At 36.6% G+C, this 13,486-nt stretch overlaps 1 protein-coding gene across 2 annotated transcripts in view; it reads right to left on the reverse strand.

Moving 5' to 3' along the window:
• The window catches only part of APC (APC regulator of WNT signaling pathway), a 93,674-nt gene that overhangs the window by 23,198 nt on the left and 56,990 nt on the right, over positions 1–13,486 (reverse strand). For both annotated transcript variants that reach the window (XM_059492249.1, XM_059492248.1), the window contains exons 7-8: positions 9,025–9,108; positions 2,423–2,527 (exon numbers count right to left, since the gene is read on the reverse strand). In XM_059492249.1, coding sequence (XP_059348232.1) covers positions 2,423–2,527; positions 9,025–9,108 — 189 coding nt within the window. The remainder of the gene's footprint in view (positions 1–2,422; positions 2,528–9,024; positions 9,109–13,486) is intronic.

Genomic DNA, 13,486 nt, shown 5'->3' on the forward strand with positions numbered 1-13,486 from the left:
TATAACTGGAATTATTTATTTTAACACCATTTATTCCCTTCTATATTTCCTATGTAAGCAAACACTTATTTTCTCTGTTAACTACAGGGAAAAAAATCAGAATTTAAAAGCCTAGGAAGAAAATCACACTACATTTTCTCCATATTCAGTTAAATAATGTTCAGTGCTATAGTGAAGTATATGGGAAATATTCCCATATACTTCACTATAGAATATGTGAAGTATATGGGAATGAATTCCCGGAATTTTACACCCTGCAGTCCCTTCATATTTCCTCAAACTACATTCAGAGGATTACAGTTCAACATAATGCACATACCAAAATTATCCATTAAGCTCAGTGTGATTGTTTCATGAAAAAAGGTAAAAAATGACACAAGTCTTGGGCACTATCTATTAAAATTCACCATGGTGTAGACAGAAAAGCAACCTCAGTTCAGGTAACCAATTCCCTCAGGGCCTGCTGCCTGCTCAGCTGAAGTGTAACTACATTTCTCACTGGCTTGTAAAGACCAATGCCAAGGAAGTAATGTCAGGTGAACAGTCATTTATTCAAGAAAATGGGAAATGACAAGGAAATGTTAGGTGGACCCTTCCTGTGTAGGACCTTCTCCTTCAAAATCTTCTCCTGTCTACATCATCTTGTTTCTGGCTTTTATACTTCATTATCTTTCACTCATTGTTTTACCTTGCTATTTACCATGTCAGCTGAGTAATTGTCTCTGTTTTGTGACGTATTTTCTTAACAAGATGGACAATCTCAACAAATTCCTTTATACAACTTCCAAAATGAAGCTATAAACAAAATTTTACTTCAGCAGGAAAGTAGTGAGTGCAATGGAAAAGAAAGCTGAAAGATGGTGCTGAAAAGGACACACTTGAAAAGTGAAAAATCCTGGATTCAGTTACTACTGACTACAAAACCAATCAGAACAAAATAAATTGGTGAAAACTTTTTTTTTTCCATTCCACTGAATAGTGATTGCTCTAAGTATACTGAGCTGGTTTATCAGAAATAAATGTTATGTCCAATCCATTAAACCTTCTCTGTCTGGACTTGGACTGAAAGGAAATAATCCCCAGATGGCTGTTTTAAAACAGATACAGTGCCCTGGCTCTATTCCCCACCAGGAGGAAGGAATAGCCATGTTTTATATATTTTTACAAGGCAAAGGTCAAAATTGCACAAATCCTCAACATTAAGGCCTCAACTGAATTATGAACAGATCTTCCATTTGCATAAGTCTGCCAAGACATGTCAATCCCTTCTTCCTTCCTTCTCTGTAAAATACATTGTCCAGAAAAAACTCCTAATTCATTCTCTGAAGATGGAAAATAGAGCAACAATGCATCAATTATTTAAGTACATTATGCTTTCAGCCCAAAAGCAGCAGTGAACTATTTTCTTCCCACACAATAAAGCTGTCATAAGAATTAAGAGTCAGAACCACAATAAGATATGGATGATAGAATTTAATTCCAAATGGTGATCAAATGTATTTCAAAAGCAAAATTATGGGCTGTGCTTAATGTTTAATCAAGAGAAATATTCAAGCCGAACCACAATTCTTACTGATAAATCTTCTACAAGACACTTTCGGAAATATCGAAATAATTTTACTTCCCTGGAGTAACAAAAACATCCTGTATATCAATTCAGCTATTAAATCTGTAATGTGAAGTTTTAAAAACCCGAATTACTAGTGGCAATGTCTAAGCTACAGTTGGAAATAATGAAAGAAAATAATCATGGTAAATAAATGAAAGTATTTTTAGCCAAAGAGAGTAGTAATAAATATTGATTTTAAAGGAAAAGTAAAGAATTTAATGTATACCTCAAAATATTCCACTAATGTATTTCAGTAATAAAAGGAGAAACAGCAATGGAAGATTATTTGGAAGCATTTAAATAACCCTTCAGCCAACTTTCAGGAGATTACCTCATTGATACTTCAGTTTCAAAGCTTTAGATAATACAGTATTGAAGAAACATTAATAATAAACCTGTCATTTGCTTTTCTTCTTTTTTTAAAATTCACCAGCATCTTAGTGGCAGTTTCTAAAATGAAAATTTGAACAATTTTCCATAATTTACTAGCACTTTTCATATTACCATTCACCTACAATGAAATACATTTCCTGTAGTCACTCTTGCCATCTCTTTCACACCATTAGGCTCATTAATCATTTAAACAAAAGAAAAATACTCCCTGCATTACTGAATATTTGTATGTCCCTTTATTCAAAACTTCCTTACAGTAAATACAATAAATTTCCCAGACATAGATAGAAAGAAGAAAAATGTACTTTTTTTTTTTTTAAATGAGTAGGCATGCAAACACACTAAGTTAAATACCAGCATGTAAGCATTATACGTCTCAAATATTTAATTATATTAAAACAAGGAAAATACTCTACTTACCTGACCAGTACTGCTGGTTGCCACACTGATTTCTGCTGCTCCTTGACCTTCATTCTGCCTCTCTGTATCATGGAAACCTGCCTCATGCTTGCTTTGAGGTGCTCTCTGTTAATACAAGAGTTTATGAAATTACAAACAGAAATGAGGTACAATTTACCATTCAAAGCTTCCTTGGCTGTGAGCACATCAATACTGCATCCTCAGGAAGCCACTGAGCAGCACTATGCATTTCATAACCCTGAGCCTCAAAAATTAACAGCCGAGACTAAGCGCCTTCAAAAACTGCGAGATGAAAAAGAACCATTTCCTCTGAGGATTACAGCCCTGCAAGACAAAGGATCTGCTGTGACACACAGCAGCACCATTTTCCACCAGCTGTGCTCACATCCCTATCAGAAATGTAACAGAATTGGAGCAAACAACTGTCTGCTCTGCCGGACACGTGATCTTTGCTTTTACTGGGGACCATGGCTAGCACTGTTCAATTAAGCTTCACGTTCAAAGATGAATAATTTCTGCTTGAACAGAAGGATATCTCTACTATAAGAATATTTCTAAATGTCAAGGACAAACAGTGCAGGAATTACCACTTTGACAGAAAAGAAATTTATACAGCCTGATACTGATCCATCTAAAATTTTGTCAAAATAAATTTAAATGACATGGCAAGCTGGTACAGAGAGGTTTCAGTTCCTTTAGGAAAACAGATCTTTACACATCTACATAAAAACTAAATTGGTCTTCCTGATGCTGATAGGCATTTAAATGAGCAGTTACGGAATATGTGAAGTATCAAACATCATCTATTAATAGGCTTAAAACATTTCAGATTTTCAGAAAGACATGAATAATCCATGGAAATGGCTGAAGTTTGGAGTTGAAAGCAATATTATTTTCTAAGTATTGCTTTTGTTACCAAGCTTCATTTCACATACTGAAAGGCTACTACCTAACAGACAACACAATCTTAATTAATTTGTTTAGCCACATATGGTATATGTCATCCAGTTTCTATGTGGTTCTGCAATGTTTTTGAGCTGCAGAGCCTAGCATGGCACAGTCTGCCTCATCTTGCTTTAAGGATATTTATCTCTGACTTTTAGCAATACCTCTCTTCAGTGTACACACCCTGAAACATCTTTGGATACTCTCAGTAATTAAATTCATACAGTATCACTGGCATAAATAACTCTGTTTTGTTCATCTAAGACAGAACTTAACATTAAGCAGAGTTTCAGAAACCACTAATTAGCATGTGAAGTAATTAATTTAGACAAAAATTTAAAAATGTAAATATAGTTTAACTAAATTAATAAGGTATGTAAAAAAGGCTATTATACAAACTAGTAATGTGAGGAAATTGGAAAAAACTATAGGTTAAAAATTCCTTGACGTTATATCTTCACTTACAGAAAATAAGTAAGCCACAAAGCAAATCTCTACGTATTTTAGCACACATAGTGTTACTTCTTTCTAAAATCTGATATAAATTTTCACCCTCTCTGTCACTGTGTATAAAATGAAACTGCTATTGATGCTCATACAGTAACTGAAGAAATTTTGGTTCTCAGTACAAGAGTGTGGCACTCAGTCAAGATCAGGCCTTGCTGTACATGAGGTGAATTCAGTATAATGCTGAATTCTTCTCACACAACACACTTCAGTCTTGAATAAAATGTAATTATGAGTTTGACAAAATCAAGACAGATTTTTCCAGTCACTAAATGATTGCAAAGTACAAAGAAAGTAGTACTGGACATGCCTAGAGGTGAAAATCTGAATGGTTCATTAGCAGGGCTCTGATCCACGGGGTCACCTGAGAGGGAGTACTACTCCTCTTCCAAGAACACTCCTGGGGGTTGGGACAGGGTGGTGAAAATGGAGTGTATCTATTAAATAGTTCTGCTGCATCCACAGCACAGACACAGAGATATTTCATTCCCTGACAAGAAAAGTTTCTGCTCTCCTTTAACACTTTCTGCTTCTATTAACAAACATTTGTTTGCTACAAGCTATTTAAGAATGAGATGCTTTCCCATTTCCCCTAAGCACTCTCAAGAATATGCCAATACAAAATGCAGTCAACACACAAATTAATTTGCAAGGCAGTTTTTAACAGTTACTAGCAGGGTTTATCAGATTTGAAATGCAGAATGTGCTCACAACGTACAAACCCATTACTGTCACATGAGTTATCAACTGGACTTGAACATCAAATCTGTGAATTCTTAGTGAAGACTCCCTACCACTTCAGCCACTGAAGTAATATGAAGTGAACTGTTCTCTTAATGCAGATTGAAACAAAGGAGCTAATAACAACACAGGCAGCAGAAAGCAGGTTATTAGTTGAAAATGGAGTATTTATATAAATATGTATTATATTATTATAATGTATAAAATGTTTAAACATATTTATTTATAACATATGAAAATAGCACATATCCATGCAGATGGATAATGTAAATATATTTTTGTATAGATACAGTATTACTGTAAATGAATTAATATTCATCTGACAGACTGCAGATTAATGGTTAGAAAGGCAATATAACCACTGAAAGAAAGTATGTCCCTCCTTCATGGTGCCTTTTAACACTGAACACAGGACCTGTGGAAGAAAATACAGAAGCCACCAACCACATCAGCAAAGAACAGCATGTGAACAGCAGCAGGCTCTCTAAACCCTACGTGAGGCACAGCTGCCAGAGAATGGCACACAGGTCCCCTGGGTTAACCTGTTTTGAACCATGACTTTTCAGGAGGCCTAAGGTGGCTCTGTAACCTCTGCCATTGCTGAATTTTGGCATCAGACCATAAAAGTCAGTTTCACAGAGTTCTCTACTTTGCTCTTGCAGCAAAATTGTGGGAGACTGCATGTGCTGATTACAGGGACATGGAGCTACTCCTTCCATTGCATTTGCCACAATGTTCTAAGTGCTTCTGAAGTGAACAAGAATTATCATTATCAGTTATTAATTTCCATGTATTTATTAGTAAAAATTATAAACTCTAGCTAGCACAGTAGACCTTGACTATTTCTGCTAAGAAACCGAATTACAAATAATTTTACCTAACGCTTTGTCAACTTGAGATGCTGACACTTATATATTCATTTAGAATTGCAATTACTCCATATTAAACACAATAGACATACATGTATAAATAAGAGATATATGAGAAAATGGAAAATGCAACAAATGAAACTGTAAGAAATAATTTTGCTATGGTTGATCCGAAGACAAAAGAAAGTCTTGTGAGAAAAATGATTGAGAATGCTCATGTCCATCACAGTATAAAACCTGCTGAGCATAATTTCAGGAAGAAAAAAATCCTTTACATTTTATCTACAGCAACACTGCCTAATGGAAGTATTTTCAAGTTACAGATATTATGAAAGAAGGGCTTGTAAAACTACTGCCAAAAATTTCCTTTTTCCTTCTAAATAATTTCATATTGTACCCAAGAGCTGAAAATTCTTTCTGGACAGGTCTAGAATAATTTTTCTACAATCATTCATGAGACTTAGCAATTTGCCAAACCTTAAAAATGTGATAAAATGTGTGTGAGAATTTTCTCTGCTCACTGATTCCCAAAATCTGATTTTATGCCACAGCATTATATTTGGTCTTACTCTTCAAGATATATTGCACTTGGGCTCCACAGTGACTGGCATCACCACAGGGCCTACTGTATCAGCAGACAAGCCGTGATATTTATTATTGTTACCAGATCCTTATAACAGAAGGAGCACATTCAATTTGGTTATTGGCACCAAAAACCAGGAAATAAACTCTCCAACCAATTTACCAGATCAGAAAGCCAATATTTCTTTATTACCAGTGCTGAATGCATGGGGAATTCTGCTCAGAGCATGCTCAGTAACAGACTAACAGACCAGCACATATTCTTGAAACAAATACATATTCATCCCATTTCCTGAACACATGCATATATTCTAATTATTTTCATGGACTTATCTGGATACAGTTCAGACCTTCTGATGAATCTTTTCTCCTTGAAAGTACCTCAAATATGTGATCATGCCATAATGTACTTCTCTTATCATTCTTTGCTGTCACACACAATTCTTGTTCTCAAAACTAATGTATCAGCTAATACATAATAATTACTGATATAAGTAAATAAGGAAGCATTAGTTGGAACACAACTTATTAGTCACAGATGTAGGGAGTTAACACAAGGCTGTGCTAATCACTGGCATTTGTACTAAGCACTGAATGGTACAAAACTAAGCATTAACCACAAATACAGGGATCAAACATATTGTGCTAAGGTTAAAAGAATTTTCCAGCTTTTTCCCACTACTGTATAGACTTCTTCTTTAAAAAATATACTTGTTCAGTATCAGGCACTGGATAAAAATATAAAAAATGTTTCATGTTTGTATTTTCAGTTATATGGACTTTGCAGTGTTACTGCACCACCAGACAATTTCAGATCTAGCTGTTCTCTGTAGGAGATGGTCATCACTCAGAAATGACTAAAACACACTGTAAAGTATTAGGGTGTGTCTAGTCACTGCCTCCTTTACCACCATCAGCATGCTGGTAAGTCTGTCCTAAAACATATAACTATGCAACCTGATATCCAAACATTTCCCAGATAAGACACATCATGCAAAAATTTCAATATATCAGACCTTTAGTGTATGAGGCAGCCAAATAATTTGGCAGGAGTGAAAAAACTATGACAAAACCTTCTTTCTATAGTTGCATCTCAATGCTGTTTGAGTCTCTGAGTTCAAGTTCAAAAGACTTTCTTTTTCTACCAGAGTAAAAGATAAACACTCTGTCTGACTATATGGGGCAAAAGTATCTGCTGAGAGGGTGGTCAACCAGGCAGTGAGAGCATTACACTAGAAATAACAGGGGACAGAAGGTAGGGCTGGCAAGCAGGAGCCCTGGCTGGTGGGAACACAAGGGCAATGCACACAGCTGAGATAAGGGCACGTGCTTGAGCACAGGCACGCAAGGAAGAACAACATGCAGCACAGCTGCCTTGCTGGGAACACTCCCAGGCCTGTGCTGGGCAATGGGCACGGCCGGGTGCTGCTCTCTGGCACGTCCCTGCACTGCTGCTCAGTGAGCAAGCAGGAGGTGAGGGACAGGCATGTGGACTGAAAACTGCTGGAATAGCTAGCAATCAGGAGGGTGCAATCAGTAGCACAAAGTACAGCTGGAAGCAAACTGAGTCCAATACTGTCCAACATCTGCATGCTGGGACACGATGCACTCTCCTCAAGCTGGAGAAACTGATACAGCACAGTGTTCAGCCGCCTTCCAAAGGGGCCTGGATGGGTGGGTAGAATGGGCTGAGGGGAAGCTCAAGCTGTTCAAGAAGGGGAGTACAATGTCCTGCATCTGTGAGGGAACAACCCCAGGCACCAGCACAGGCCAGAGATGTCCAGCAGGGAAGCACCTGGAGGTCCCGCTGCGCCATCCTTTCAAAGGCCTTGTGGCAAAAATTCCAACACTGTCCTCTGCTGCAGTGAGAGGCATATTGCCAGCAGGGCCAGGGAGGTGGCCCTTCCTCTCCCCTCAGCATCCAAAGTCCTGTTCAGGTCTGCCCAGCACAATAAAGCTGGATTTATGATTGATTCACTGAAACAAGTCCTCTGCAGGGTTCAGCAGTCCTTAAGGGTCCTGAGCATCTCTCACACACAGACAGGCTGAGAGAACTGAACCTGTTCAGCTGGAGAAAAACAAGGCTGAGGGAGATCTTGTCAATATCTATAAACACCTGGACTGACTGATATCAATAGCCCAGGCAACTTTAATTTCACACACTACGGTCTGCATCACTTATAAGAATTTATTTCCCTCCAATCCTGGAACTATGAAACAAGTGGAAAATTTCCATTTACAAAATGGAAAAATATACATCCTTTAGTGATCCAAATGATGCTCTGAGCTTTTTCTGTAGTTATTTTGGGTGAAGGCAAGTCATAAAATATTCATATCAAACACACAATTTAATTTACCAGTACAAGAAATGGAGTTGACATTCTAAGTGAATTTCCATGACAGCAGTTTTTCCTAATGGCAATTACTGCTATGGACTTTGTAATTTACAGGAAACATCCTGCATTTTTTAATATAGAGCCCTGTACTTAAACACTAAAATATACCAGGCTTCTATAATGAAGCCTGACAGAAGGTCTATTCATCCTTTTTTTACATTTTATCTCCTTCAAAAGACAAACCATGAAGGTGCTTATCACAGATTCATAATTACAAAGGCATGTACAACTAATTGTTTTAATTTTTTCTAAAACCAGGACTCAGCCTCAATAAGCACATTGCCCATTGACATTTTCAGTGAAATTTCAAGCTAAACTTTTAACTTACAGTCCTCATACTACTGTGGATAGAAGCTCCACAGTAGTACGAGGACTAATCCAAGTATTCCATCCTCAGTTCATTAGAAACAGAGCAAGTAACAGTCCAAGAATATTGACTACCTGATTGTGACATCAACAGCTGATGGGAATAATCCTGCCTACCACTTTATTAAAATATTTTGGGTTTTTTAGAGAAAATACACATCCCACAATAAAAAAAGGCAAGTTATTGCTCACTAACCTCTGCTTCAGCTGCTTGTGATTGCAGGAGCTGACGTATACGAAGAATGTCCTTCTCGATTTGTTGAATTCTGGCCACTCTTGCCTGAAATTAATGGATTTTCACATTTAATTTTGTTCAAAAACTCCTTTTACTTACTGTACAGAATGACAGCATGAAAAGTTCTTGGCAAATACTGCTGACTACAAAAAAACCTACTTTAGTAGGTACAAGCAGAGGTACTACATGCAGTAATTCATGCATTCTTTGTAATGAAAACAAGCAAGGGAATAGTTGGGGTTCTAATAACATTGAATACTCATTTGGATGTAATAGGTTGTCACACAGCACACATTTAGGTATTTTAAAATGCTCCTCTTAACTTGCACAATATTCCTGTTTCTGAAACTGACATTTTATGCAGATCTTTGGCAAATTACTTCACTTTCATCTCTAGTATCAGAATTTTACTTCCCTTTTAGTGATCTCAGAGATATTTTTATTTGCAGAGAGTCTTGGAAGGTATGAGACCCTGACAGATTTTTATTACATTCAGTTGCTATACTGATTTGAGAATTTTGCTTATGCCCAACCTTGGATGATTCTCTGCTCCTACAAATCTCAAAAAAATTTAACAGGCTAAGTATATATATAAAAATCTACATACTGCTTCTTTGGTTTATCTGAGATTTTTACAGACATCTCTGAATCAGTCTTTTACAGGCATATTGCTACACATTTCCCACTGCAACCATTCTGTGGTAAGAACAGGGAATGTTAAGAGACTCCAAATGTAACAGGATACATGTACTCCACACAAATTGTAGTGAAGAACAGGATGCATTACCAGTCTGTAAAACAGTCAGTGTATAACCTTGATAATTTAATAAATTCCCATAATTTGACTTTAAATGTGGGCAGAAGACCAAACTGATTAAAGAGTATTTTTTTTTTTGGTGCCATGGATAGATTGATAAAATAGACATATTGTTGAAAAAAGTTCTAATGCCTTTATTTGATTAACATTTACAGTGCTATACTAGAAAAGCAATCTAGCAGACACTGCAAAGATCAGCATTATAACCAACCTTATTTGACATGTTTATAATCTGCAAATGGAAATAAGATGAACTTTCAAAAGGTGCTAATGCCAGAAGATGCACATGTAATAGAAACACAATGCTATCTAGAAAATCCAGAAAAATAAAACGTAACCACAAAATATGAATTACTGAAACACACATCAGAAGCAGCTGTGGGGAAAACAGCATAAGCATCAACATTTAGCCGAGCTAGAAAGGTATAACTTTAAGCTATACATTGGATTTGATTTTGTAAAGCAAAGTATTGGAAAATACATAAAAGCTTCAGCACAGAGGCAAACAGATAATTTATCCCACCCTTTGCTCCTAGTTCAAGAAATTTTTAAGTATTAGAAAGATAATAGAAAAATATTTCTGGGAATATCTATATTGGTGACATGATGCATGACTGACAAAATACATCTCTCATTGTCCTTAATAATTACTTGAATTTTATAGAATTATAGAGTAGTCAGGGTTGGAAGGGACCTTAGAAGGTCATCCACTCAAAACTCTCTGCCAAGGACAGGAACATCTTCAAGTAAATCATGTTGCTGAAAGCCCTGTCTGACCTTGAATGTTTCCAGGGATGGGGCCCCTGCTGCCTCTTGGCAACCTTTTCCAAATGTTTCAACACTCCCATCATAGAACATTTCTATCTTGCATCTAATATGAATCAACTCTCCATTAATTTTAAGCCATTACCTTTTCTCCTATCACTATTCCCTGCTAATAAGTTTCTTACAGGCCCCCTTTCAAGCACTCAAAAGACACAGGTCTCCCCAAAATTTCCCATAAATCAAGTTTTTTTCTGTGTAACCAGCAATGTAGCCAATAAAGGGCATCAAGAATATCTGAGTATCTTTATATATGCATCCAAACACAGGAAAAAATGTTGTGCAGATGAAACCAATTAACTACTGCATGATTTGCCAAGTATTACTGAGACCTCCAAAGGGACAGCAATTCTATCCACCCTTTCCAATTTCAGTCCAGAGATTTAAACACCAGACTTTTTTCTAGTACAGGGAAACTGGGGAGTTCCACTAACCAGGACTGTACTTTGTGCCAAAAACTGCAGAACAGAAAAAAGGGATGCATTTCTTGCCACAAAGGGGTGAAGCCTAATGGCAAATGGGCAAAACAATGGAACAAGCAACAATGTTTCTAACTTTAGAATCAACCTGAGAAATACCACCTTTGATTTCTATTTGTTCATACTACATTCCCATTTATTATTGTATTTACTTGTAATTTTTATAAACATAAAGTAGTTGCAGAAAGTTACTTTACATTTGAAGTTACACATGATTTGGTTTTCACTGCCCCAGTAACATGTCTAACAAAGCAAAAATAAAATTCCTCCACACTCACAGTGAGAAAAAAAATAATCACTATATAAAAAGTAAAAACAGGGAATAACATTTTGTTTTTAAAATGTTGTCTGCCTTTTTTGTTTGGTTGGGGGTTTTTTCCAAGATAAACATATATAATAGACAAATGCATTAATGGTTTGGCATATATACAAGATCACCATATAAATATAACAGTGCTGAAATGTTTATCTGCGTGAAACTCCAGGATCTACATTTTCTTGTATCTTTAGTGCTCTGCTGTTTTAGCAAACTTTTAGAGATCTTGGGATAAATTCTTATAAGAATGGTAATTTAACATAAGATTTTAAGGAACTCTTAACCTCAAAAAAATTAGATCCTTTTTGTTCTGGCTTGAAAACTAAATTCTATGTGAACATGAATTCAGTCTTAGAATTGAAGTATTTTAAAATATATCTTACAGAAATTAAGTTTGCTTCTACTTACAACTAAATATATTGGCTACTTGCCAACTATTGGTTGCTACAGTAGCAACCTTTGAACAAATAAAAAAAGTAAAAATAAAACATTGTTAAGAATGCTTTTTTTCTTTTTTTCAAGTAAGCACTACTATGTGAAATTACTGGCATCAGAGAATAGTTACAAGTTTACAAGTTAGTATAAATCATTAAACTAGCTGAAATAAACTGCCAACAACCTTCTTTTTCATCTTTCTGAACAACTGCTGGGCAAGTACTTGTGAACAATCTTCATAGAAGACATCAACAGTGAGCTGCTGTGAGTTAAGTTGCTTCAGAAGGAAACAAAGCCTAATCATGCCACACTAAAAATGGGAGAAAGCCATTGTTTCAAGGCTCACAAGAAAGGGCAGCCACAGAAAAGTGCAGTGACTACCTGGGCAACTGCAGGTTACCAGCTCCCTCACAGAATAATCTCTGGGACTCAATTCAGAGATGTCTGCAATGCCAGTCTTTATGTAGCTGAAATATTCCCTCCCTTCAGCCTACATTTTGCATAGTATTATATATCCCTATCAATTTGGGTGGAAGGAAAATATGGAGCGGAAAGAAAATGCTAAAACTACTAAGTTGAATATCCTTGCCAAATACAGAAGCATCATTTTGCAAATTTAAAGATCACAGTGAAACAATGCAGAAATTGCTCTTAGGTATTTGTACATCAGTGAGCTTCTACACATTTTTGGCACTGGTCCTTGGCAGAATGAAACAAAGGGGAATTACCAGTTAAATTCACAAGAAGCACATGTAGAAGTAGTTACTTTGTATTCAATAGTCTATAAATAATCACAATAGGCACTGTAATTTCTGCAAGTATGTAAGTGTTACACACATACAGAGAGAGAGAGTGGAACAGCTGTGACAGACTCCATGTCAAACATTAATTCAGAAACCCATAAAATGTTTCAACATCATCTTGGCAGCATTCTTCCCCCCACCAAATTTAAAACCCCCAACAATCATGGAAGAAGCAAATGCATGGTCAGCTTGATAACTTCCATACAGTGATAAAACTACAGCAAGTTGCGTGTCTGAATCATTTCTTTTGATCCCTGCCTGACTGCATTTAGAATGCTGCCATCAGCAGCCTAGCCTGTTTAGCTTATTTCTATTTAGCTTTATTCACCTTCCTCTCACTTAAGCCTGTTAACAGCAGTAGAAGTTTCCCAGGCATTTTGCTGTCCAGGATCTTCACCTGGGACAGGCTGACACAAAGTGCACAGCTGAAACTGTGGAGGGCATCACCCCTGCTGATAAACCTTGGTAACTGCCTTACAGCTCCCAGATCAGAGCCAGTGACTCCCCAAACACACTGAACCTGTGCCTGCCTGAGAACATCAGCACAGACAAACCCTGAACGGCCCTGCACACACAACCCGACACCTGCAGGGTATCTCTTTGGATAAATACTTTCAACTGTAGGAATTTTTGGAGAAATCCTACTAGATTACTCACTTCAAAGTTTAAAGCAACTATTCTGATTATCTCTTGTAATTAGAACAGCTGCTTTACCTTAAATGTAAAACCAAATTAGAAATGATTCTCATGT

This window comes from Ammospiza nelsoni, chromosome Z (assembly GCF_027579445.1).
Source record: "Ammospiza nelsoni isolate bAmmNel1 chromosome Z, bAmmNel1.pri, whole genome shotgun sequence".
Classification (NCBI taxonomy): Eukaryota; Metazoa; Chordata; class Aves; order Passeriformes; family Passerellidae; genus Ammospiza; species Ammospiza nelsoni.